This window comes from Carassius carassius, chromosome 5 (assembly GCF_963082965.1).
Source record: "Carassius carassius chromosome 5, fCarCar2.1, whole genome shotgun sequence".
Lineage (NCBI taxonomy): Eukaryota > Metazoa > Chordata > Actinopteri > Cypriniformes > Cyprinidae > Carassius > Carassius carassius.
Window position 1 is genome coordinate 21,323,724 of NC_081759.1, and position 24,363 is coordinate 21,348,086.

Below are 24,363 nucleotides of genomic sequence, written 5' to 3' on the forward strand. Positions count from 1 at the left end.
AAACTCAAATGGAATCGCAATACCTTTTGCATTTGAATTTCCAACGTCTACATGGAAACCTGTCAATCAAGTGACAGGGGTGGGGCCATTTTATTGGGCGTGTTTGCATTGGGAAGTGACGATCGTACTAAAATGTACCATGTTTTTGCTAGGGTAAATATGAGTTAACGATAGTGTTTATAATTAAGCCACAGTAGCCACAAATATACAGTTGTCTGAGACGTTATGAAATGTTCTTTAATATCATGAACCATAAAATGTAGTCAGTGTTCTGCTATTGTTTATTTTCATAATAGGTAAACACTGTAGGTAAACACAGTGTAGCTTGGTAGCTGAGTGGTTAGTGACTGTCATCTCTAACGGCATACCATCTTTTAGCGCGTGTTCGAAACCCGGGCCAACACAGACGTTCTTTATTTTTTTGTTTATCCTACTAACTTCAGCCGCTGATTTCGGACTTGCATCCTCAGTAGTTCAGACTTTGTGCATTCGACTCGGGAGTGTGATGTCTGCGAGGACGCAGGTCCGGTAATTCTGCAAACAGCAGCGTACTTGATAACATGTCAGCTCGCCTTGACTACTGAAATTTTCCTCGCTGTATGATCGCCCGTTTGGCGGCTGAAGTTAGTAGGATAAACAAAAAAATAAAGAACGTCTGTGTTGGCCCGGGTTTCGAACACGCGCTAAAAGACGGTATGCCATAAGAGATGACAGCACTAACAACTCAGCTACCAAGCTACACTGAATCACACCAGATCTGTGACCATCTTAACGTGTGGCCTGTGTTTACCTATTATGAAAATAAACAATAGCAGAACACTGACTACATTTTATGGTTCATGATATTAAAGAACATTTCATAACGTCTCAGACAACTGTACATTTGTGGCTACTGTGGCTTAATTATAAACACTATCGTTAACTCATATTTACCCTAGTAAAAACATGGTACATTTTAGTACGATCTTCACTTCCCAATGCAAACACGCCCAATAAAATGGCCCCACCCCTGTCACTTGATTGACAGGTTTCCGTGTAGACGTTGGAAATTCAAATGCAAAAGGTATTGCGATTCCATTTGAGTTTTGGCAGTTTACATGCACAGTGCAGAGAGAGTGAAAAGGCAAATGTGGTAATTAATATTGCTATTTAAATATGACAGGCTCATAGCTCGTAAGATATGGAAAACACAATTGCAAACGGACTTTGCATTTCCATTTTAAATTTGGCAGACACTGTGCGTTCACTTAATCGAAAATGAAAACGGTAATGCGCGATTTGCATTTGCGTTTGGATTATGTCACATTTTATGCGTCCACAAATTGAAAACGCAATTGCAAATACAATTTGCAATGCCTTTTGAATAATGTCCGCAATATCATTCCATACTGCGGGAGGTCGGGTCAGCGGAAAATCGTGCTATAAAGTGATTTAGAAATAGCGCACACTCAAATCGCGATTTTATTTTCGATTTCGATTAATCGCACAGCCCTAGTTTGGACTCTTTTCTGACCTGTCTATAGTAGTTAATTAACCTGCAGTATATGAATAATGGCCAATATATGGTTAATGATGCATGTCTCCACTCATCTGTGCTGATGTGTTTGAAAATGTGCATCGAAGAAACATGCTCACCATCTTCGTCATTAGCATCAGGCTCCTCGATGAGAGTGCACTCAATCAGGGACAGTACACCACCTTGCTGCCAGAGTCAAACCATTAGGTTGAGAGGTTAATCACAAAGGGAGAGTTTCCTGACATTGATGGTTTGTTAGAATAATGGCTTTGTGATGCATCTCATCTACAAATACATTTCAAAGGTGTTTTCCAAAAGCCTCTGTAGTGCTTTATTTTAAAATATCTATTTTTGCTGTGGCAATGACCAAATAATTAAATAACTGGTAATTATTAAGCTGGATATCATAAAAAAACAAGTGTTTTTGAGAAAACGAAAATTGAGAAAATAACTTGAGATTAGTTAATGCATCAAACAAATTAGTAAATATTTTGTACTGCAAGTGTGTATGAATTCATACATTTATTGGAGTTGCATTATAGTTAATTTCCAGTTATTACTGCAAAATAGAAAAGTGTTTTATGTTGCAAAGTAATTCAATATTAACAAAAAACATATAAATGCATATAAAGCAGAGTCCTGCACACTGATGGGTGACTGGCTTTATATTAAACAGGATTATATCAAATTAAATATAATTTAATTGAAGAATACATAACAGCAGAATCCTACTGTGATTTATGTATTTACACTGCTAGACTGTGAGTACACAAACTAAATAAATTGTATTAAGAGATTTTTGAAACCTTTTTAGTTATACCTATTTGAAGCTCACAAGGAAATTCAGCTTCAGAAATTGTGCCTAAGGATTGACCCAGTCAATTAAAATAGCACAAAAACATGTCACAAAGTGTGAGAGGAGTAATCAATACATGATTTCTAAAGCGCTTTGGGTGTACAGCAATACACAATAAAGTGCTATATAAATGCATCATTCATTCATTCTTTCATAATACACAAAATATACAGGGGAAGCTGAAACCTCATCACACATGATTAACCTTTTGACATTATTACAATTATCAAATATTTGCTGCCTGGTTTCTATGTTATTGATCATCAGGGGTTTGCTTTATAATCACTATGCCCTAGTTGCCCTCTCAGTAAATTCAACACAGAACGGAAGACTTTTTTTAGTGACTGATAAAATGGCATTTTCATTTGCTGTACTCTGAGTGCATGTGTGTCACGTACTTTGAGCAGGTGAAGTTTGCCTCCTGAGCTGCGTGTGCAGATAAGAAAGTGCTTGGTGAAGAGGAAGCACTGTCTCTCCCCTTCCTTTTTGAGTGAGAGAGAGCCTAGACGCACCTTACTGAGCTTCCCTCTCTCCACTGAGGGCAACTGGATCAAAGAGCCTGAGAGAAAGACATCAGGAAAGAGAGAATGTAAAAAAATCCATGTGTCCATACAAGTAATATATTTAGAACAGCACACTAATACAAAGGGAATCTATTTACTTTATTAAATTACTGTATTAAATTGATATCACACTTTTTTAAATAATTTAATTATTTTTTGCTAATTTATAATTTTTACAAATGTTCTTTTTTTCTTTTCTTATTTATTTATTTTTGCATATATTCTTGTAAATATTTTAGTTGCTAGTTTCCATGGCCTTTTTCTTACATTTCTTAATTTTTTTTTTTTTTTTACAATGTTTCTTTAAGATATCTAAAAATTGTATCTTATGTTTAAAGAATTCATGGGTTAACGTTTCAAGAGGAGAAAAAAATAACTTTTCTAAGGCCACATTTAAAAAACCGGAGAGACTGTTTTGACAAGGAATCTGTTTTATTATTGCTAAAAAATAAACATTTTACAGAGGAGATTTAAATATTTTAGCAGATTTTAGCAGTGCGCAGTGCATCATGCACAAGGTGAACGATTATAAATGCATGATGAATTATCTTTATTGTATCACTGTATGTGTGGGCAGAGACAAATCAAACAGTCAAATCAATGTTCTCTCTTGCTTATTTTTTCAGAAATCAGCATCTCACATTGAAAATATAAGACTTTAAGAGACTGCTTTGTTACTGCAGCAGTATAAATAACCTTTTAAAATTAAATGTCAGTTTTTGTTTTTTCCTGCTGTGCCTGTAAGAAACACCCACATTGCATGTGCAAATGTAAACTTCTCACATACGTGATGCAAGGTATCTGTAAATAATAAAATAAAAAATAAAATAAATAAATAAACATTATAAAATAAAATGAAATAAAATAAAATAAAAGTATATACAATTATATAAAATAAAAATAATGCAATGCATAAGTCATAATAATAATAAATCCTCTCACAATGACTCATGGTCTGACTTAAAATCAAAAGAAAAGTCAACAAAAGACATTGCTTTTCCTGTCACTGATTCTACAAAAAGAACATAAACTTTATCATGGTGAGCTGATGATATTTCCTATTCCATACACTCTATGTAGAGACCCCCAACCCCCCCCCCCCCCCCCCCCCCAAGTGCATGTTATTCCTGGTTTTCTGCTTCTCCAGTACAGGGCAGGATTCTAATACATTATAAAACACCTCAACTGAAAACATCAGACATTCTGTCAATCCTGGAGACAGTGCTGACCAATTGTGAAACCATGAATAATTCAGAGTCAGAGGGGATCAAGAGGGGACCGAATCTGTCGCTGTCACTCAGGTGCTGGTTCTGCTTAAGGCAGTGTGTCAGGCAGGTGGCAGCTCGAGTGTTAACATGACTCACCTTGTCTCACAAACGTCTGGCTGGTGTCAAGGAGGATGTCACAGCCCTCCACGATCATGCGCTCAATAGCCAGGTTCTTACGGATGTTTTCTGTGTCACTCACTTCATCGTGCATCACCCTGGAACAATGCGAACATGACACTTGTGTCACAAATGGAAACATGAGAAATTCACCTTCTTACTTTTTGCCACTTTGGTTCTTTGGCAAAGCTGTAAATGAACATGTCAGGGTATAAGCAACACAGGGTATGAGATGAGTCGACATATTTACAACTACTGCATAATGCCAAGGGCAAAAAAAAAAAACAGGAGGAAATTCATTACATCTGCTGAAGCATTATCTGCATTGTTTTGACATGCTATTCCCTAAAATAATTCAAATGTGTATCAACTACAATTTCACTTAAAATGTAATGTATGACACAAAATGATAAAAAAATTCTGATGGTCATTGGTTGTTGTAACAATATAAAATGTTCTCTTTCCAATGAATTTGAATTTACTTTGAATTCTCCGTTTGCCACCTGCTTTTTCAGTGGAATTAGCACTATATACAAACAGTACTGTGTTATGTGAGTAGGGATCTATAGTGATTTATACAGAAAGTAGAGAAAATTACTCAATACCCATGGCACAATGCTATTTCAGTGTATTAAGGGGATGGGTCACCCAAAATTCATTCTTTCAAAATCACTCTTTCATTATTTACTCACCCTTATGTCATTCCCAACCTATATGACCTTCCTTCTTCTGTGGAACATAAAATAAGTTATTCTGAAAAATGTCTCTGTGGGTTTGGTGACTTTTCATACAATGGAAGTCAATTGTCCCCAAAAGCCAATAGACCCCCCCAAACCCAATATTTTTCAAAATATCTCAATTTGTGTTCCATAAAAATGAAAGTCCAAAAAATCTGAATATATATATATATATATATAATTTTTATCATTCTTTTTATTCATTTATTACTTTTTTATGAGCCATCCCTTTAAACTCATGGGATCACATGATTGCAGTTGGTTAGTGAATTAGGCAAAGGTTTTTGCAATGATATACAATTTGCAACTGTTTAGTAAATTCGCCTCTCAGGGTGGTTTCTTTACCTGGAGAGTTCCTCCAGTTTAGACTTGGCAAACTCTAGACTTTTCCTTTCCACATGCTCATGAGGTGTATGAGCCAGTAGCTCATGGAGAGTGATGATATAACGAGGGATCTGTCAATCAATATCATACAGAGAGAAAAATTGTAAAGACTGAAAGAGTACAGAGTGAGAGTTATCAGCAGCCCCGCATAGAATCTGTGCCCACAGGATGTACATCTATCAATCAACTTCTATACGTCCCTCGCCCCTTACATGTTTGTTACTTTAAAAATATGGCTAATTTTATAATGTTTACACCCAAGAGTAGTAGAGTGTGAAGAGCTCCCTCAAATGGTTTATGGAAAACAAATGTCTTATTTGTAGAAACACAAGCCAGCAATTCCCAGTGGCAGTTCAATTAATTGAACAAATCGAGCTCTTCAGTGATCAGTCTGGAATTGAATAAGACAATAATGAGAGTGCAAGAGTGCCACCTGAAACATGGGGTATGTGAGGAAGGTTTCCAGCATCCTCCCCTCACACGCAGCATTGGATTCGTACTGCTTCAGGAGTTTGTCAAAGTCCCGGTTCTGCTTACAGTTGGCCAGAACCTGAAGACTGTACTGGTGGTTCCTCACAAACTCCTGATAGATGTTCAGCATTGGCAGCAAGATATCAAAGAGGTCCGCTAAAAAGGAGAAAGCTATGTCAAAGTCATTAAAAAAACAGATTCTTTTATTCACAGCGGTGCTTGAAAATGCTTATCTTGGGTTTAAGATGTTGGTGGTTTTTGTCTGGCTCTCATTGTTGCATAAGTGTGTGTGTCTGTATACGGTAAGATAGGAGAGAGCCAGACGTCATTGACGGGTTTGATTGAGATGCTGTGCGTCAGCAGAAGCAGCTTGTCCTTGATGTTAGTGTCACCATGCAATGTGCTGTCTTTGTTGATGGGTTCTTCTGAATAGCTGCTCCTGAGTGCTGTAATTAGCTTTATGAGAGATAACATGTAACAATTATGTCATACCTAGAACCAGTGTGGGCCAGTTTGCTATCCTCGCCTTCAGTCCCTGATGGAATATTTCATGTAGGAACATGATTGTCTCACTGAGGACAAAAAAGAGAGTATACATTAATATAATAAATATTTAAAAGGATTTAATTAAAATATCAATAAATCCGATTATCCCATGGCACCAGGGTCAAAGCTTAACACTCAGCTTGTGCCAAAGGCAAGTAAAAATAAACCACGCGCCAATAAACACAATGTTGTATTTTGGTTGCAGTTCATTTCAAATGCAGTACAGCATTTATAGGATGTGTTTTTTAGGTTTAAAATAAATCAACACATTGGATTGAGATGTTTCAAAAACATTAAGGGATAAAACATTAAGCATGGAAATTTCTGTGTGTGATTTACAAACAACGCGCAAATTAAAGAACATAGACATAGACATCTCATGTACATATTTGATCAACGCAATATACCAAGTGTAGAGCAAATGATCGTAGTCGCAAATAAAATGCAGGGTTAAAAGAAGTTTATAAAGCAGGTATTGCGTGACTCCTAGTTGAGGGTTCTAAGCCGTCTTTTATTTCCTGAAGTAAATTAAAAATAACATTGTTTGGCCTGGCTTGGCTTGGCAAATGATATGTTTGGGTACTGCGTTCTTCTGCCATTCCAAATAAATTAATACATGTGGAAAAAATCCTCTCCCTTCTATAACGCGGTTTCTGTTCTCTGCTGTACCTCCTAGCAACAACAATTGCAGCAATTTCAAGTGCAAAATAGTTTAAGACATGCTTTTTTGGGGGGTGTTAACTAATGGTGAAAATTCCAGTGTGAGCACAAATGTTTGTAAATCTTGTTGCGTGATTCACTTTAATACTCTCCTCCCATAAATTTTGCATCCGAATGGGAAACTCCAACAAATGCATATTCAATGAGGTCAGGTGCAAGAATAACTGTGTCCAACTGTCTGCATCTTTAGTAAAGCCAGACAGTACTATTTTAATGCCAAAAGATTTTTTTGCGCTGACACGAGCTGTTAGTAAAACTTGCCCTATATCTGTGTTGCAGAAGGATGTGGATGAAATAGTTCAAATCATCATGCAAACAAGCTGTCACAACACTGCAGTAATTATGTGTCAACACTGACACTGGTTGATCTGGGTCAGAGGCTCTCTTGTATACAGTACATTTTTTATAACCCAGGATCATTGGAAAAACGTTCCTAAAAGTTCGTTCCCAAAAGTGACACTAAAAATGCATTTACATTTATCTGAGACAAATCAATGTGAATCTAGGAATGTTTTAAGTCTTTGAGTTCTTTTTTCGTGGCTTGTGTTTTACTAGATTTGTACATGAAGGTTCTGAATCATCTGTATAGTACTGTACCAGGTGAGCTACAGAGCAAGTTTAATATGTCAAAAAACCCATACATATTAAGCCGGTTATGTGATGCAATCATTAAAATATATTATTTTTCACAAATCATGCTTCATAAAATAGTTTTTAGGTCATAATATAATATTGTGCAAGGAAACATTCAAAATTGAGTCTTTATTAGTTGATAATCTGTCCGTGTAATCATTACTAAGTCGTTGCTGTTTTACTGCCTCTAGTGTTATTTCAGCTGAAAATTGCAGTGAATTATATGTTCAGGTATATTTTTGGAGTTTTGCAAAAATATTGGCCGAAGTACATTTGTCATAGGTCACTGGTTTTTCCAATGAGCCTTTATAGATTTTTGACAGAATGGTTTTCAATGCCAAATAAACCAAACCCACACACCTGTTAAGGAAGATGCTACTGGTATCATCGTGGCTAATGGGTGGTTTCTTGGAGCTGGCGGCCATTCTGAGTGGCCTCAGGAAGCAGTTGACCAGGATGGAAAGCTGATGGACATACTCTGTCTCAGCCTCCACCATGTTGAAGACGATCTGGTTCCTCTTCCGCATGCTCTCAGCATGAGGAGAACAGATGTAGTCCTGCACAATAATCTTCCATTTCCTTCTACACAGCCACCCTCGCATGAAGCTCTGGACCTACACAGACAAAGTGTCTGGGATTACTATTCTTGGTCACACTTTGATCAATGAGGGAACAGTTTAACTTTATGAACTTCTCAACCCAATGGCCCTAGTTAAAAGTTTAACCAGCCCAGGTGTTTGGATGTAGACGTATTTCTGTCCATGTAATGTTAAAGTTCTTTACCTTTTTGATTTTTTTTATATCAGGATCCTCCTCTTCTTGGTAAACATGGTAGGGACGCATTCTTTCCTTAGTTTTGTTCAAGGCTACAATCTGTAAGAGAGAACAAAAACAACATGACTGAGCATTACAATGTTCAAAAGATTACGAAGGGAAATTGGTGGAGATGACTGTCAAAACGATTGGGCTGCAAATGGTCGCTGTGATTATAATTTGTCACATCAGATAATATTGAACTATTGAATGATCATCCTTCTCAATGAATAATCATTGTGTCACATATGTGGATCACTGAGACCCTGTGTGGGTGCTGGCACATCAGATAACCATCTTAACTTCCTCTCCATGCACAATTTGCTTCCTTCATTCAACAGTCTTCATCAAAAAGCTCTCTCACCAAGCCTTTATCAGCCATTTACTTTAGATGCAAATAGGCTAAATGCCCCACAGCGTATCTCCCAGTATACACGGTCTGCAGGCACAAGCCAAGACTTTAGTTTACTGAAGTGCTATTGTACATGTTGATAATTGGTAATGGTCATGTTTGTTGTGTTTTCAAATTTTTTTTTGTGAAGTGTAAGTTTGGAATTTGAACAAATCTTTGCATATAATCTGAAGGCTTTTATCACTACCCTGCTTTTAGTGGAAAATGATTCAGTTTCCTTATTCTACTTTTACTGCCATAATGTAACCTAAAAAATGTGTTTCACAACAATAAAAATTATACTGAGTTTCTATAATAAAACAATACAATCACTTACCAAAATTCAACATTTACACAGAATGAACAGTATTCGTGAATATCTTGGCTTTATGTCAACAATAGAAATGTTTTCTATCAGGGTGTGAGCCAGTGGTAGATGGTATCTTTTTTAATTGTATCCTTATAAAATATTTATAACTCACAACATGTCTGAATTCAGATGTTTCAGTTTAAAAAACAAAGCACTGCTTTTATGGCTTCATCATTTATTCATAAAGAATACTTCTGATAAAATCATGACAATACAGCATAAGTGGTTTTATGGCTATTTATATTATACATCAGACCAGTGTTTATATAAATAAATAATAGTGCAAGAAAAACAACACCATGCAATAACAACAGTAGTTAGAATGATAGATGGAATAACCGAATAAAAGAATGATAGAACAGTGGATGGACAGATGAGTGGATAGACAGACAGACAGATAGTTAGATCCCGTCTTTTGTGAACACTGAGCAGTAAGTGTAATCAGCCTAATTAAGATAACATGTTTCTCATTTCTTTGCATTGATTTATACTCTGAATCATGTGTTCACATGCCACTGACCCTGCAATGTCAATAATGGGGCATAATTCTCGTCCCCATGGTGACTGGTCCAGTGGGGAGGATAATTCCCTGGTAACACAACTAGGGAACAGATAAGACGCAGAGCCTGAGAGATGCTCTGTGGCACACTGGGATTGCATATGTTGCTGGTAACCTTAATCACAAAAAGAAAAATACCACAATCTGGAAAAAGCAATGTGGGAAAAGCAAACCTATGGTTGAACTCCATATCAGGATAAGTCACAAATGCTTTTAGTACACAGGACTGTTCAGTAATGGTGACATTTTTGGAGACCTGCACTGTTATTAGATTAATGGGATCTAAGGTGGTTCACTGATTCACAAAATTGGACTGCACGTTGGAAAACAGCCCATTAAATGGCACAGCTCAAGCATATACGGTTACCTCAGATTTAAGCCTCTCAATCTCTGTGTCTTGGTCTTCCAGTTGTGTGCGGAGCTGATTGGCTGCCACCTTCTCTGTCTCCACAATCTGCACCAGGTGGATGTACTTCTGCATAAGAACCTCACGCTCGATGATGATGTCAGAGTAGCTGAGATGAAAACAACAGGGTTAAACTCAAAATGTAATGAGATATCAGAACATAAATGTAGCGAGACTAAACACTAAAGATGTCCAGTTGAGCAAACTGCTACTATCAAGCCACTGCTTAACTTGTTACTAAATCTAAACTTGATCATGTTGATCATGTACATGTTTTTCATTTTATTTTAAATAGCCTGTGTGTGTTGAACCTACTGAACTCACCAACGCTTTCCACTAAAATTGTGTTTATGAAATTGCTTTGATGGATTTAAACTATAGCATTTATCATTTCCAGATATAATTTCAAATGAAAAAATTACTTTTTAAATGAAAACTTACTGAAAATGTTTTGAAAAATACAACATATGCATGTTTTTAAAAATGTAACAATGTACACACAAATGGTGCACTTTGACTTCATCTATTGTCTGTGATTTATTTCCAGTTGCATTTAAGTGAACAATGTTAGCCTGTTTGACTGAAGTTCAATGCGGCCTGTCCAGATGTTCACAGGCACATCTGTTCATGGGTAACCCAATAATCTGTTAGATTCAGCTGATCTCTCCAGTGACGCAATCCAAATGTACACTGTGGCTCGAGTATAAATCTGTATGAGGAGTATAAATCTCTAGACTGTCAGCATGTGAGTGCCTTAAATCTCTGTGAGCTTGTGTGTCTGCAGAATATTATGTGAATGTGTGTGTGTGTGTGTGTTTCTTTGCGTAAGTTGCTAACAACAACAAACCATTGTCATAACATCATAAATTATTTTTTGTCCTACTCAGATTTTAAACTGTATTTGTTTAATTGTTTAAGTGAAGCGTATAATTATCTCAATGTTAAAATACTTTCACAACTATAAATAAGCCATTCATAAGATTAATTCCCCCCAAAAGAGTCAACAATGAGGCTTTTCAAAACATTGCTATGTTTGTTTGAGCATCCCAATCAGTCCGGCTCAACCAATAACATGAGTCTGGATACATGTTCAAAAAACTATATTATTGTCATGTTTTTGTCATTATTTTCATCCGTTTCTTTTCTTTTCTGCATTTCATCTCTGTTCTAGCTTGTTTCCTGATGTAGCTTTCTTATAAACCTGGCATTGTATACTATGAATTTTGTTGGCTCTGTATTGAACTGCTTATTATGTTCCTAATTTTTAGTTGCTTTAGATAAAAGCATCTGCATTAATGTAATTTAATATATATGCTAAAAGAAAACTGTACCACTAGACCTAGTCATTGTATCAAAAGTACTGTATTAACATATAGTTTCAGTCAATAAAGCTATTGTTAACTATTACAGCTTTGCTAAATACAGCAACAAATAAAATAGAAAATATTATTAAATAAGCTGAAAGAAAGAAAGACTTATACATGCATAATGAACTACTAAGTTGCTAAAAAGTTGCCAAAGGTTATCTTTAAGTGATCTTGCCTATGGCACCAAGAGAGAAAGAACTGGTACATCTTAAAAAAAAAAGATTGGTGCATGACGCCCCTGGCAACAAGGTTTCCACAGTCTGAAATTACAGCTTAATATTCAGTCTTGCTCTAAGGCAGATCTGTGATGCAACAAATAAAGCAGTTTAAGCTTTCTTTAGAGATTTGTCTTCTTGAGATGAGTTGTATAAAACATGACTGCAAAGTTTGATCTTAGGCTGCATGCCTGAGCACAAGGGAGAGGAGAACAACAGTGCTGTCAACCTCAGTGCAGCTTATTTGTTGCTGTGCTGCTCTGCAGTGACAGGGATAAATGCACAATGCGCTTGACTTAACCCGCTCTGATATGTCTCTTTCTTATTATGATGATTTTATTCTTTCAGCCTGAGAGTAAAGCTTCTTTAGCGCTTCTAAATATTATCCTTGAATGAGCAAGATACAGAAAACAAATACACACAGTCACACTACCTGGCCTGCTGGATGGCCTCCACCCATTCATCACAGTCTGGCTCCTCCTCTGTCCGAAGTTCCAGAGGCTTCTGTCCATCATGCCCGAAGACGACGAGGAAATAATGCTGAAGAGATAGACAGACAGATACAAACTGAGAAGTGTGTGTGAGTATGAGAGTGTTGAACCTATACTAAACTTCAAACTGTACTACAGGCACTTTCCATGAATAGTGTATTTTAATGTTCTATTTACAAACATTTGATGTTCATTATTTCATGCTTAGCAAAATAGCTGTATGAAAAGCAGCTATTTTTACACATCAAAATCAATTAATTGTGGCCTGTCTCACTTCACGTCTTAACGTTCTCAACTGTATTCAACAACAAAACCCAAACAATGTCACCATCTTGACATAATCTGTAGAACCTATTAAATTATATTTATATATTTACCCATTTTCCACATCTTCTTCACAACGCTCCTACCATCTGTTTTTTTGTCCAATTGAAAAATATATATACAGTATATACAACATTCCTCATAAATATTAAATAATCTAGTTTTACCACAAAATGCAGTGTTCAATGCATGTCATAATCAACCTTGTTGTTTATGAATTTTTTTCTTTATAATTTAATCATTCTATTTCATTTTGATTCATACTGATAGAAAATCAGGGTTGCAAAAAAAAAAAAAGAAGAAGAAGAAGAAGAATAGTCATTTGTTAAAAATAAAAAGCAGTTCAGACATTATTTTCTACCTTATTTGTCCAAAGCACTACAATCTAAAATATGAATATTAGGAAAAAATTACCACCACAAGAGGCCTGCTTTTAGATATAGCTATCAGAGCACCTGCTCTGTATTAGACACAGCAAACTTTTACTGCCAACACGCAAATGCTGACAAGCATTGTGAAATAAAACAGGTACAGGGTTATGAGAGTCTGAGCACTGTGTGGCTTGAGGCCATCTGCAAGGCAAATAAACACATACAGCCGCTTAACAGCAGGTGTGAGAGGAGTTGAATCAGCTATTGTCATGATGACCTGAGGGAAAATGCATGGTGTGAGCTGTTTAGCATGTGGCATTCATAAGCAGTTTCACAAAGCGTAGAATAGCATATGCCTTTCACTTTAAATGTATTGTTATTGTTGTTTCCTAAAGTTACAGTTGAGTATGGCAAGAAAGACCAAAATAAATAATATGGGAAAAAATAATGTAAAGCACAATGTAAGAAAAGCCCATAAATCAATAAATAAAAACAGAATAGAATAGAATACACTAGAATAGAAGTCTGATTTTTAATATAATATTTACTCATCAAATCATCAAACATCAAATTCCGACAGTCTGTGAGAGGACTTTTGCAGTAATAGTTCATTCCGCTATATAAACAAATAGCTAGTTGCTTTTTATTTTGATGATGTTATTTATAATTGGATGTACAAGAATTTTTGTACACACACACACACACACACACACATATATATATATATATATATATATATATATATATATATATATATATATATATATATATATACATATATATACACACATATATACACACATATATACATACATATATACATATATATATATATATATATATATATATATATATATATATATATATATATATATATATATATATATATATATATATATATAAATATATACACATGTACATATATATATATATATATATATAGCACTGTGCTGTATGTATATATATATATATATATATATATATATATATATATATATATATATGTATATATATATGTGTGTGTGTGTGTGTGTGTGTGTGTGTGTGTGTGTGTGTGTGTGTGTGTGTGTGTACAAAAATTCTTGTACATCCAATTATGAATAACATCATCAAAATAAAAAGCAACTAGGTATTTGTTTATATAGCGGAATGAACTATTCCTGCAATCTCTGCATAAACATAAACACTGGTGCTGCTTCAAAGACACTATTAATGAAATATCAACTACAACAAGGCAGTCAAACTTAAGCATTACTAACCACAGCCTGAAAAAAAGTAATTGTGGCTTGGCCTTTTTCAAACAGTGAAAATCACTTGGGAATAAAAAAAACACTCTAGCATTATTTAACTGACACTGAGAGCAAGCAATCACAGTCAAAATGCAAGAAAGCTGATTATTTCCATCCCTTGGTGCAGGAATTAGCATACACTTAGAATCCAGTGGGAAATAAGTCTAAAATATATAAATATTTCTAACTATTTTCATAAGGCATCGTTAAGCATATAAATGCAATCTACTAATACAAAGGCTTAGTGGTCAGAGAGCAGAACATATTGCATTTGTCTGTGTATCTGAAGTATGCATTTATTTCACATCTGCAGCTGACACTAATGAAATGAGCAACTTCAGCTGGTCATGCAACAGTAAACACAGCTCCACTCTTGCTCTTCGAGTCATCGCTAGATTCATGAGGAGACAAAATACAGCGCTAATGTTTGAGTCAGTTTGTGACTGCCATGTACTGTATGTCAGAGAGAGAAAGAACTGTTTGTGTGTACACATCTGCATATGCGTCCAGTATACAGTAGGTATGTGCACATTAGGGGTGACCCCAAATAGTCGATGATTCAATGCTTCGATTCGAGGAGTCTGATTCGACTACCAATCTCACTGTCGAATATTTGCGGACTGTTATGATTATGCCATTCTGACTATATGTAAGGCTCAAATGTCTGATTTCACATAGAACTTGTGGTTTTCTCCCAATAAGTTAATATGCAGCCTATTATGATAAAGCCTTGAATAAGAATCTGAAAAGAAAGAAGCTTCAAATTAATATTTTAAAGTGCGTGAATAAATCCAACCACCCCTATAGATTTATGTTTCACTTTCCATAATCCGTGACCGACAGAGGAGCATCTTGGCAGCAGGGATTTCAAACTTTACCAAAAGACTCAAACTGACACAGGCAGAGACTGGGTTTTTTCGAACAGGTAGGGTACAACTGATTTCAAAACATTTCAGCCGGTGTATGTACATCGTGAATATATTATTTACCTGATATAAGATGCATTTGTTTTTGAGTCAAGCGCTTCATTGTAGAACTAAGGTGATATCTCTTCAGCGCGCAGCAAGATCAGGTCGAACTACAATGCAGAATATTAATAACTATGACTGGACTGTCCCACCCATAGCATTATAATGAGAACACCATTATAATAAAACCCTGTGAAGTTTTAGACTTATGCTGCCCTGTTTCTGCACATTGTTTCGTGAAGAACGCGTCCGCAAAATGAGTTCATTAAGAGCCACGCAGACATGTTCATTTGCATTCGGGCTCTTTTGCAGATAGCCTATAAGTCGTAATATTGACGTTATCTTGTATAAACAACGAAGCATATTCTACATTAAATTATGAGTTTAATCCCATTGATTAAAAACGTGCTATCAAATGCGCATGCAGCTCAAAACAGAAATGCAGAACATTAAAGGTCCCGTTCTTCGTGACCCCATGTTTTAAACTTTAGTTAGTGTGTAATGTTGTTGTTAAGAGTATAAATAATATCTGTAAAATTCTAAAGCTCAAAGTTCAATGCCAAGCGAGATATTTTATTTAACAGAATTCGCCTACATCGAACGACCAGTTTGGACTACATCCCTCTACTTCCTGCAGTAATGACGTCACTAGAACAGTTTTTTTACTAACCTCCGCCCACAGGAATAAACAAAAAAGGGGGCGTGGTCTTGTTGCGCTCCCATGGAGAAGAAGGAAGAGTTGTGTTTGTAGAGTGTCGTCGAAACGCTGTTATTTTCATCTCGGAGTCCAATCAACTTTGTTTGGGGTTCCCAGGGATGCTGTACTTAGAGATCAATGGTTACAATTTATGTTTAACTGGGTTCCCGAAAATTAAAATCCACATGTAAAACTATGTGCAGCACATTTTGCTGAGGATAGCTTTCTCAATCTCAATCAGTTTAATGCCGGATTCGCACAAAGATTATTCCTGAAAGATGGAGCAGTTCCCTCTTTGCCTGGAGAAGGCGTTGTTTATGGACCACAAAAGGTAAGTGTATTTTATTATCTAAGTTGATGCGTTTAACAGTTTCTGTAACTTATTATTCAAAGGGCAATGCTGTTTAGCTTTGTAAACTAGATGGTAGGGCTGTGCAAAAAATTGAATGCGATTTTCATGCGCATCTCGTCAGTAACATTCTGTGATTAGAAAGTGAAAGTGAAAAAGTGAAAGTACATATGGACAGTAAAAGAAGTACATCTCCAGCACGTGCGTTCAGATCAGGATTGCCAGGTTTTCAAGACAAATCCTGCCCACTTGCTTCTCAAAACTACTCCAAAACTAGCCCAATCGCGTTTCCAGGAGGGCGGCGTGCGCTAAGCTGGTGTCGAATCACAACACAGGAACTGCTGGCACAATCAGAACTCGTAACGTATTTCTGAAGGAGGGACTTTATAGAACAAGGAAGTCATCAGCCCGTTTTTATGACAGTGAAAACAGCGGTATACAAATAAGTTAATTGTGTGAAAAATACTGTGTTTTTTTACATCAGTAATTATGGCTGTCGGATGTCTGACTTGACTCAATGTGTTTTGCCCCGCCCCCAAGCATATGATTCGAATATCAGCAAGATTTGAAAATCCCGAATAGACTATGAAAAACCTTGGTCGGGGACACCCCTAGTGCAGATATATAATCAGAAAACTGCAGTTGAAGTCAAGTTCAAGGGATTAAGCGTTCAGTGTTTTCTAACACAGACAGGCATGAGAGGCCTTATGTAACCATCCCTAGATCTATTTACAGTCTCTCAGGCTGGCTGCCTCTCCGGACGTCATCCTGCACTCTTCTCTGGGCGTTTAAGTTGCACATAAACAGAAGGATAAAATCAGCACTAGGCATTCTTACATACACAAAACCATCTCTACGCTCACAGAACAAAAGGTACAAAACTGTCACTCGGGTGGTACCCTACTAATATGTACACTTTAGGTACTAATTTGTACTTTTAAAGTACTAATATTACTAAATTTTTATTGTTTAGGGGTAAATAAGGTAAAGTTTGTACCTTTTTTCTGGGAGTGTATGTAAGCTATTGGTAAACATAGCAGAACCCAATTAAAGGGATAGCTAGTTCACACCAATAAAAAAAATCTGTCATCATTTACTGACCCTCAGGTTGTTCCAAACCTGTTTCTTTCTCTCTCTTTTATTTTTTACTACAATTGGCAGTAGCATTATCTTCCATAGTATGAAAAAAAAATGCTATATGGAAGTCAATGTCTACCAGATGTTCAGTTGGCAATATTCTTTAAAATATTTTTTGTTTGTTTTCAACAGCAGAAAGAAACTCATACATGTTTGGAACAACATTATGGTGAGGAAACAATGACAAAATGTTTATTTTTGGGTGAACTATTCCTTTAAATATTCAAATTCATCTGCAGCATCCAGCAGATCTACTACAACTAGCCACTGTGGTGTCTGTTAGAAATGTTTGTACTGTAACACTTTACAATAAGGTCCCATTAACATTAAAGGGATAGTTCACCCCAACCCCCCCCCCCCCCCAATGTCGTTCCAAACCTGTAAGACCTTTGTTCATCTTCAAAACATAAATTAAGATATTTTTGATGAAAACTGAGAGCTTTCTGACCCTGCATAGATAGCAGCGCAATTGAAATGGTTGAATAAAGTCATTATAAATAAATAGTTTTTTGTGCACAAAAAGTATTCTCGTAGCTTCGTAAAATAACAACTGAACCACTGTTGTCACATGGACTATTTTACCAATGTCCTTACTACGTATCTGGGTTTCATGACAGAATTTTCATTTTTGGGTAAACTATCCCTTTAAATGCATTAGCTAAAATTAACTATCAATGAGCAATACATTTTTAAAGCATTTATTAGCTTCTGTTAATGTTAAAATGTATTTTTTTTTTACTAAGATTAATACATGCTGTAAATGTATTGTTCATATTAATTGATGCAGTTAACTAATGTTAACAATTGAAAACTTATTGTACCAAAGGTTTAAACCAGCTACAATATTCGCAGCATCCAGAGGCTTTTATTTCAAACAACAGACTAAAGAGGTTTGTGAGCAGCCTTGGGGTTAGGATGAGATAAAAACAAAGTCAAAACAAATACACAGACATTAGAGTTAATACAGAACACAATATTACATCTCTGCAATCATAAGCCCTGGAGTAATCGTTTAAATGGTTTTTGCAAGGCTGTAGTGTATACTGACATTTCCTGCGATAACAAGAAGTAATTTGCTCAAGCTCATAACACTCACTAAGAAAAACAATAAGATTTTACTCAAAAAGGAGATCAAATTCTATAAATGAAAAATGGTCTGACAACACAAGATCATATAAAATCAACATATGATAATCGTTTCAGGACATGTTTAGAATAGTTGGGTAACGAGTATATTTACTGTACATGTATAGAAAAAAATGACTGAAAACTATCAAAAAATATGCTCATTTTAAATACCAGACAAAGCAAGAAAACCACATCAGGATTCAACAATAAAGATGCCCCACTGGCCACAGATTTTCAACTCCATTTCAGCCTTTGAGCCTTTTGATCATGTTGATTAAAATTAGAACGTTTTTTCTTTCTCTTTTTTGAAATAAATTAATTCAGCAAAGATGCATTTAATTGATCAACAATGACAGTAAAGACATTTAATATGTTACAAAAGATTTATTTCAAATAAATTTTGTTATTTTGAAAAAAAGTATCGTGGTTTCTGCAAAAATATAAAGCACCACAACTGTTTTCAACAGTGATAACAACAGTGATAATTCAGCTGGTAATTTAAAGAATAAGTTGTAAGAATGCTGGTTTACACGCGGAGCAAAATCTGGTCACAGCTTTATGCTGATCAGGATTCATCTAAACCATTTGTGAACTTAAAAAGGATAGTTCACCCAAAAATGAAAATTTGTCATCATACTCGCCCTCAGGTTGCTCCAGAACTGTATGATTTCATTGCTTCAGCTGAACACAAAATAAAGAAGATATTTTGAAGAATGTTGATAACCAAATAGGTGACGGCAGCCTTTGACTTCCATATTATTTTTCCATACTGTGGAAGTAAATGGCTACCGTCAACTGTTTGGTTACTAACATTATAAACTCAGGTTTGGAACAACTTGAGCATGAGTAAATGATGACAGAATGTTCACTGCATGACCTTAAGGTTGTCTGGTTATTAAATATAAGCAGTGCAAGATTGTGCATAAATGCAGTCATACTTAAGTTTAGATATCATTCTAATTCTAGATAAAAAAAAAAACAATCCTAAACTACAGTTTTTCAAAAATATATATATACTATTAATAGAGCCAAATATTCTCTATGAACAAAATAAATAAAAATAGAGGAGAAGTAGCCCAGATGGACACTGACCTAATAAAGTAAATCATCGGCACTCTGCCCCTTTACACGCATGAGCTCTTTTCAATGCGGGTGAGAATGGACCGGTGTCGACCCCTCACTCTCAAGCAGTTATGTCGGTCTTTCCCCCTGGAACGGTCTGACTGAAATATTCCCTAACCTATTTCCTCACACAAGTCATACATTTGTGAAATTCTGAAGCCCTGTATTCACGAGGCCATGCCCCAAAGCATTGAATTATATGAAGAGTGTCTATTCTGGGCTGAGCGCTTATATGGAAGCCATACACACAGAACACTCTTGTTCGACTCACAGGAGGCAACTGAACTATGCCGCCACATTAGTGCCCAAGGCCAACACAAACCAACAGGCCTGGTGAGCAGGGTGAAGGTTTGGCCCAACACCTTTAAATCTAGTCACCGAACCCTCCACCAATACACAAATTCACATATCCGCAATAGTAAGTTGCTCTGGAAATCTGCCAAGCCTACAGAAGAGAAAAACAGAGCGGGTGGGTGAGAGAGACAGAACCTCTTGCATAACATTTCTTAACAAGTGTCAAGCAATATATTTAAACCTTCACTTTACCAAACAAATTTTGTTTCCATGACAACACAGTGCTCTGCGCAAGAACGGTACTCAATAATGCTTTTTGCTCTGCATTCATTACTACTGCTTTCTTCGTTCAGCGCCTTGCCAGTCTTCATTTAAACTTCCTCGTCTATTAGGCTGACGGGAGTTATGTTATGAATACGTTCGGCTTGCCTTTAGCAAATCATATCTACCATGATCTTAGCATAGTAAGTGATGATAATATGTTGCAAAAAGCAGCCTAAGGTGATTTCTGCTGGTTTGATGTAGTTTGAACAGTTTTCGCCTGTCAGCCAGCAGGTTTTCCAAATTGACAAACACTCAAACCTCCAATAAAACCAGCAAAACAGAAAAAACAGAGGCTAATGGGACCTATATTAAAAATCAAGTTTGTTTATTGGCATTTTTTGGCTCCATCAAGGACATCCATGGAACCTTTCCATTGGTTATTTATAGTAAAAACAGGATATATTGGTCATTAAAATGTTCTTCACTTCAAGAAAATAATGGTTCTTTTAAGAACAGATGGCAACCAAAAATGGTTCTTCTATGGCATCACTGCAAAACACACTTTTGGAATGAGTGAATCTTAAAAATAAAGGTTCTTTATTGGCATCTATGGTTCTGTGAAGAATCTTTAACATCCATAGAAGCTTCCCATTACACAAATGGTTCTTTATAATGAAAAAAAAAAAGTTCTTTAGATTTTAAAGAAGGCTTACAGACCTCAGGAAAAAGATGAAATGAAAACAAACTTTGTTCAGATCCACTGCATTTTATTATTATCCTTTTCTACCCCCAGCTCTTAAAGATGGCATAACCAAACAATGGTATGACTGTGGTATTCAGACTGTCAAATGACTTTACGAGGGGGATACACTCATGTCTTTCGAGCAGCTACAAAAGAAGTTTTACCTCCCCTCTAAATTTTTCTTCAAATATCTAAGTTAGACACTACATTCAGACTCAGCAAGGTGGTCGCTTATCCAACCTCTCCCCCCTGGAGGGTCTTATATCATTTATCTATGGCAAGCTGTCCCAGTTGATGGCCAGTAATCTTTGCAATGTTAAATCTCAAGGGGAAAAAGACCTGGAGTGCTCATTTAGTGATGATGAATGGGAAATCATATGTGAGAAAGCTCAGACTTTGTCTGTCAATAGCCGTCATAAAATCATTCAATTTAAGTCTATTATACCCCAGTAAGACTACACACCTTTAAAAGTACCTATTCAGAGCTATGTCCCAGATGTAAAGTGCAGAGATGGACACTTTTACACATATTGTGGTCTTGCCCTGACCTAGAGGTATATTGGGAAGGGGTCTTAGAGATCATTGGCACAGTTGTCGGTACTAATATGCCCAGGGAGCCCAGGCTTATCCTGTTGGGGGACACTTCATTACTGGATGAACAAAAGGGGGTTAATCTGAGGTTTGTTAGATTAGCTCTTTTAGCAGCAATAAAATGCATAACACTGAGGTGGAAGGACTCTAAAACACCTACTACATTTATGTGGACTACAGAGGTATCATCCTATGTACCTCTTGAAAAAATAGCATTTTGTTTGAAGATACGTCAAGATCTGTTTGTAAAACACTGGGGCAGTTTCCTTTCATACATATTTCATATGACTTTAAATGCCGTTTCTTGTTTAATCTGTTTATGGTTTATTAGTGGCACTGTGGGAGGGAGGTTTGTGGTGTGATATAGGGTTGTGACATGGAAAGAATTATTCAATTTGTATTTTGTACTTTGTGTTATCTTATTTTTTTATTTTTTTTTTAAAAACAATAAATATCATGTAAAAAAAAAAAAAAAAAATTTAAGAACTGTTGAACTGTTTACTGAAAGCTTCTTCGTCGGGGAACCATTTTTTTTATTGAGCACCTTCATTTAAACGTCTTCATCTATTACGCTTATAGGACATTGTCAGTTGGCTCACTTTTTGCAAATATTATTTGGCATCATCTCAGCACTGTAAATGACAATGATAAACAACCTAAGAGGATTTCAGCTGGATTGATCTGGTTTAAACACTTAGCCTGTCAATCAGCCAGTTTTCCTGCTTGACAAGCACGCAAACCCTATAAAACCAGCAAACCAGAGCAGATTGAGCTTAACTGGTTTGGGAGACCACATATATTTTTTGGGAAATCTTTATTTTTAAGAGTGGAATGGAGGTTGGTTTAAGAAGGACACATATTTGTTTTGAGTAGCAGCACTTGTCCATTTTTATTAATTTCTCTCATGGGAGGAAGGAAGAGGGGATGGTGTTGTCAGCTTTACTGTTGGTTTTTCAGGAAAAGTGTTGATGTTCGCCGTCTGGATGAAATAGATGATGCTTTCTGCTCTCACTCTTGCTGGGTGCTTACTGATACTGTTTACAATCATGCGGTTTAGCGGTGTGCTATGTCTGTAGTTATCTTTGCAGCTACAGCCAGATATAAAGCAATCAATCACAAAGCAATATTTGCTGCTGTCATAATACACCTTTGTGGTATGTTTATGACAGACAGATGGCAGTAAAATAAATGGAGCAGGTCCTGCTTTTTCTCAGGGTGGTTTTTCAAGCTTTCAATCAAGTTTTTATAGAATCTATTGTAATATCCCACCTCAATTATTTCTTGACATCCATGTAATATTTAACACAGAGAATAAAGTGGTCTGTCAATAATGTTTGAGTTTTGAAGAAATAAAGGCTGGAATACAGTATACAACTTTTGTCCTGATTTGCAGTTTGGATAAGTCGACGCTAAGCTTCCGATAGTCAGATCCAGTCTGCAGATTTTAGTCAGTTGGAGTTAAGACAGAAAGTGACATGACATACAGCCAAGTATGGTGACCCAAACCCATCCAAAGTGCACACATACCCCGTGAACACACACCCGGAGTAGTGGGCAGACATTTTATGCTGCGGGGCCCAGGGGCCAGTTGGGGGTTCAGTGCCTTACTCAAGGGCACCTCAGTCATGGTATATCCGGCCCGAGACTCGAACCCACAACCTTAGGGTTAGGAGTCAAACTCTCTAACCATTAGGCCATGACTTCCTAAACTGCTCAGGGTACAGATTTTTTAGCTTCAAACTATGGTTCTGTCCTATGTACAGATATCAAACGTTTCATCTTTTGAACAATTCTAAACCACATTGTTTTCATGTGCCATGCATTTCCTAGCAAGGAGCTGCATGTTTCCATGTAAGTTTGTTGGGTTCGGAATAACTTGAAAGTCTGGTGTGTGATTCACAGTCTTTTTTTTCTGTAACCATCAACAAAGTCATGTAGTGTTTAGAAATCTGTTCAGATTTTAAAAGTTGTATAGGCTGTTACAATCTTTACCAACAGCATAAACGAGCCAATATGGTGAACTCATTCTTCCCTTGCAACAATGCTGATCTTACAGCCATGCTGCTTAGACTGGTCTTTTGCGGTGGTTTTAAAAGGGCTTTGGCACACGACAGTTGGGAGATCAGCTTGTTGATCAGGTAGACAATTTAAACATACTATGACTACCAAACTAAAGTATATGATTGGTGCAGAGGGAACCCAAAGCTCATCTTTGTTTGGAGTGAGATGTGAATATTTTGAAATTGACTCTGAGACAATACATATATACCAAGTGTACATTCACAGGCTAATATTTTAGTGTTTCAATAAGCAAGACTTTATACTCCAAGTACTGTTTATAATTATATATATATATATATATATATATATATATATATATATATATATATATATATATATATATATAAATGAAATCTGATTTCTATCACTGGTGAAATGGAAAACCCAGAGTGTGGCTGGAGTGGAGTGATTACAGAACACTTTCAGCAAGAGGAGAAATTGCTGCCACTCCACTTCACTCATACACTCGCAGAAAAACACCTTAGGCTGGTTTAAGCTGTTATTTTTGGAAGGGTTTTAACAGTACAAAAATCAGGCTCCCAGAACCTGTCTCTGATCTGTTTTTCTGATCATTTAGTTTAGTGTTCTCCTACTGATCACACT

The 24,363-nt window shown here is 36.2% G+C and overlaps 1 protein-coding gene across 1 annotated transcript in view; it reads right to left on the reverse strand.

The window, feature by feature from the left end:
• Window positions 1-24,363, reverse strand: part of rasgrf2b (Ras protein-specific guanine nucleotide-releasing factor 2b) — a 63,997-nt gene that overhangs the window by 30,539 nt on the left and 9,095 nt on the right. The window contains exons 2-11 of the mRNA XM_059550123.1: window positions 12,366-12,472; window positions 10,312-10,459; window positions 8,595-8,684; window positions 8,172-8,425; window positions 6,405-6,484; window positions 5,875-6,068; window positions 5,403-5,512; window positions 4,300-4,418; window positions 2,771-2,931; window positions 1,636-1,702 (exon numbers count right to left, since the gene is read on the reverse strand). Coding sequence (XP_059406106.1) covers window positions 1,636-1,702; window positions 2,771-2,931; window positions 4,300-4,418; window positions 5,403-5,512; window positions 5,875-6,068; window positions 6,405-6,484; window positions 8,172-8,425; window positions 8,595-8,684; window positions 10,312-10,459; window positions 12,366-12,472 — 1,330 coding nt within the window. The remainder of the gene's footprint in view (window positions 1-1,635; window positions 1,703-2,770; window positions 2,932-4,299; window positions 4,419-5,402; window positions 5,513-5,874; window positions 6,069-6,404; window positions 6,485-8,171; window positions 8,426-8,594; window positions 8,685-10,311; window positions 10,460-12,365; window positions 12,473-24,363) is intronic.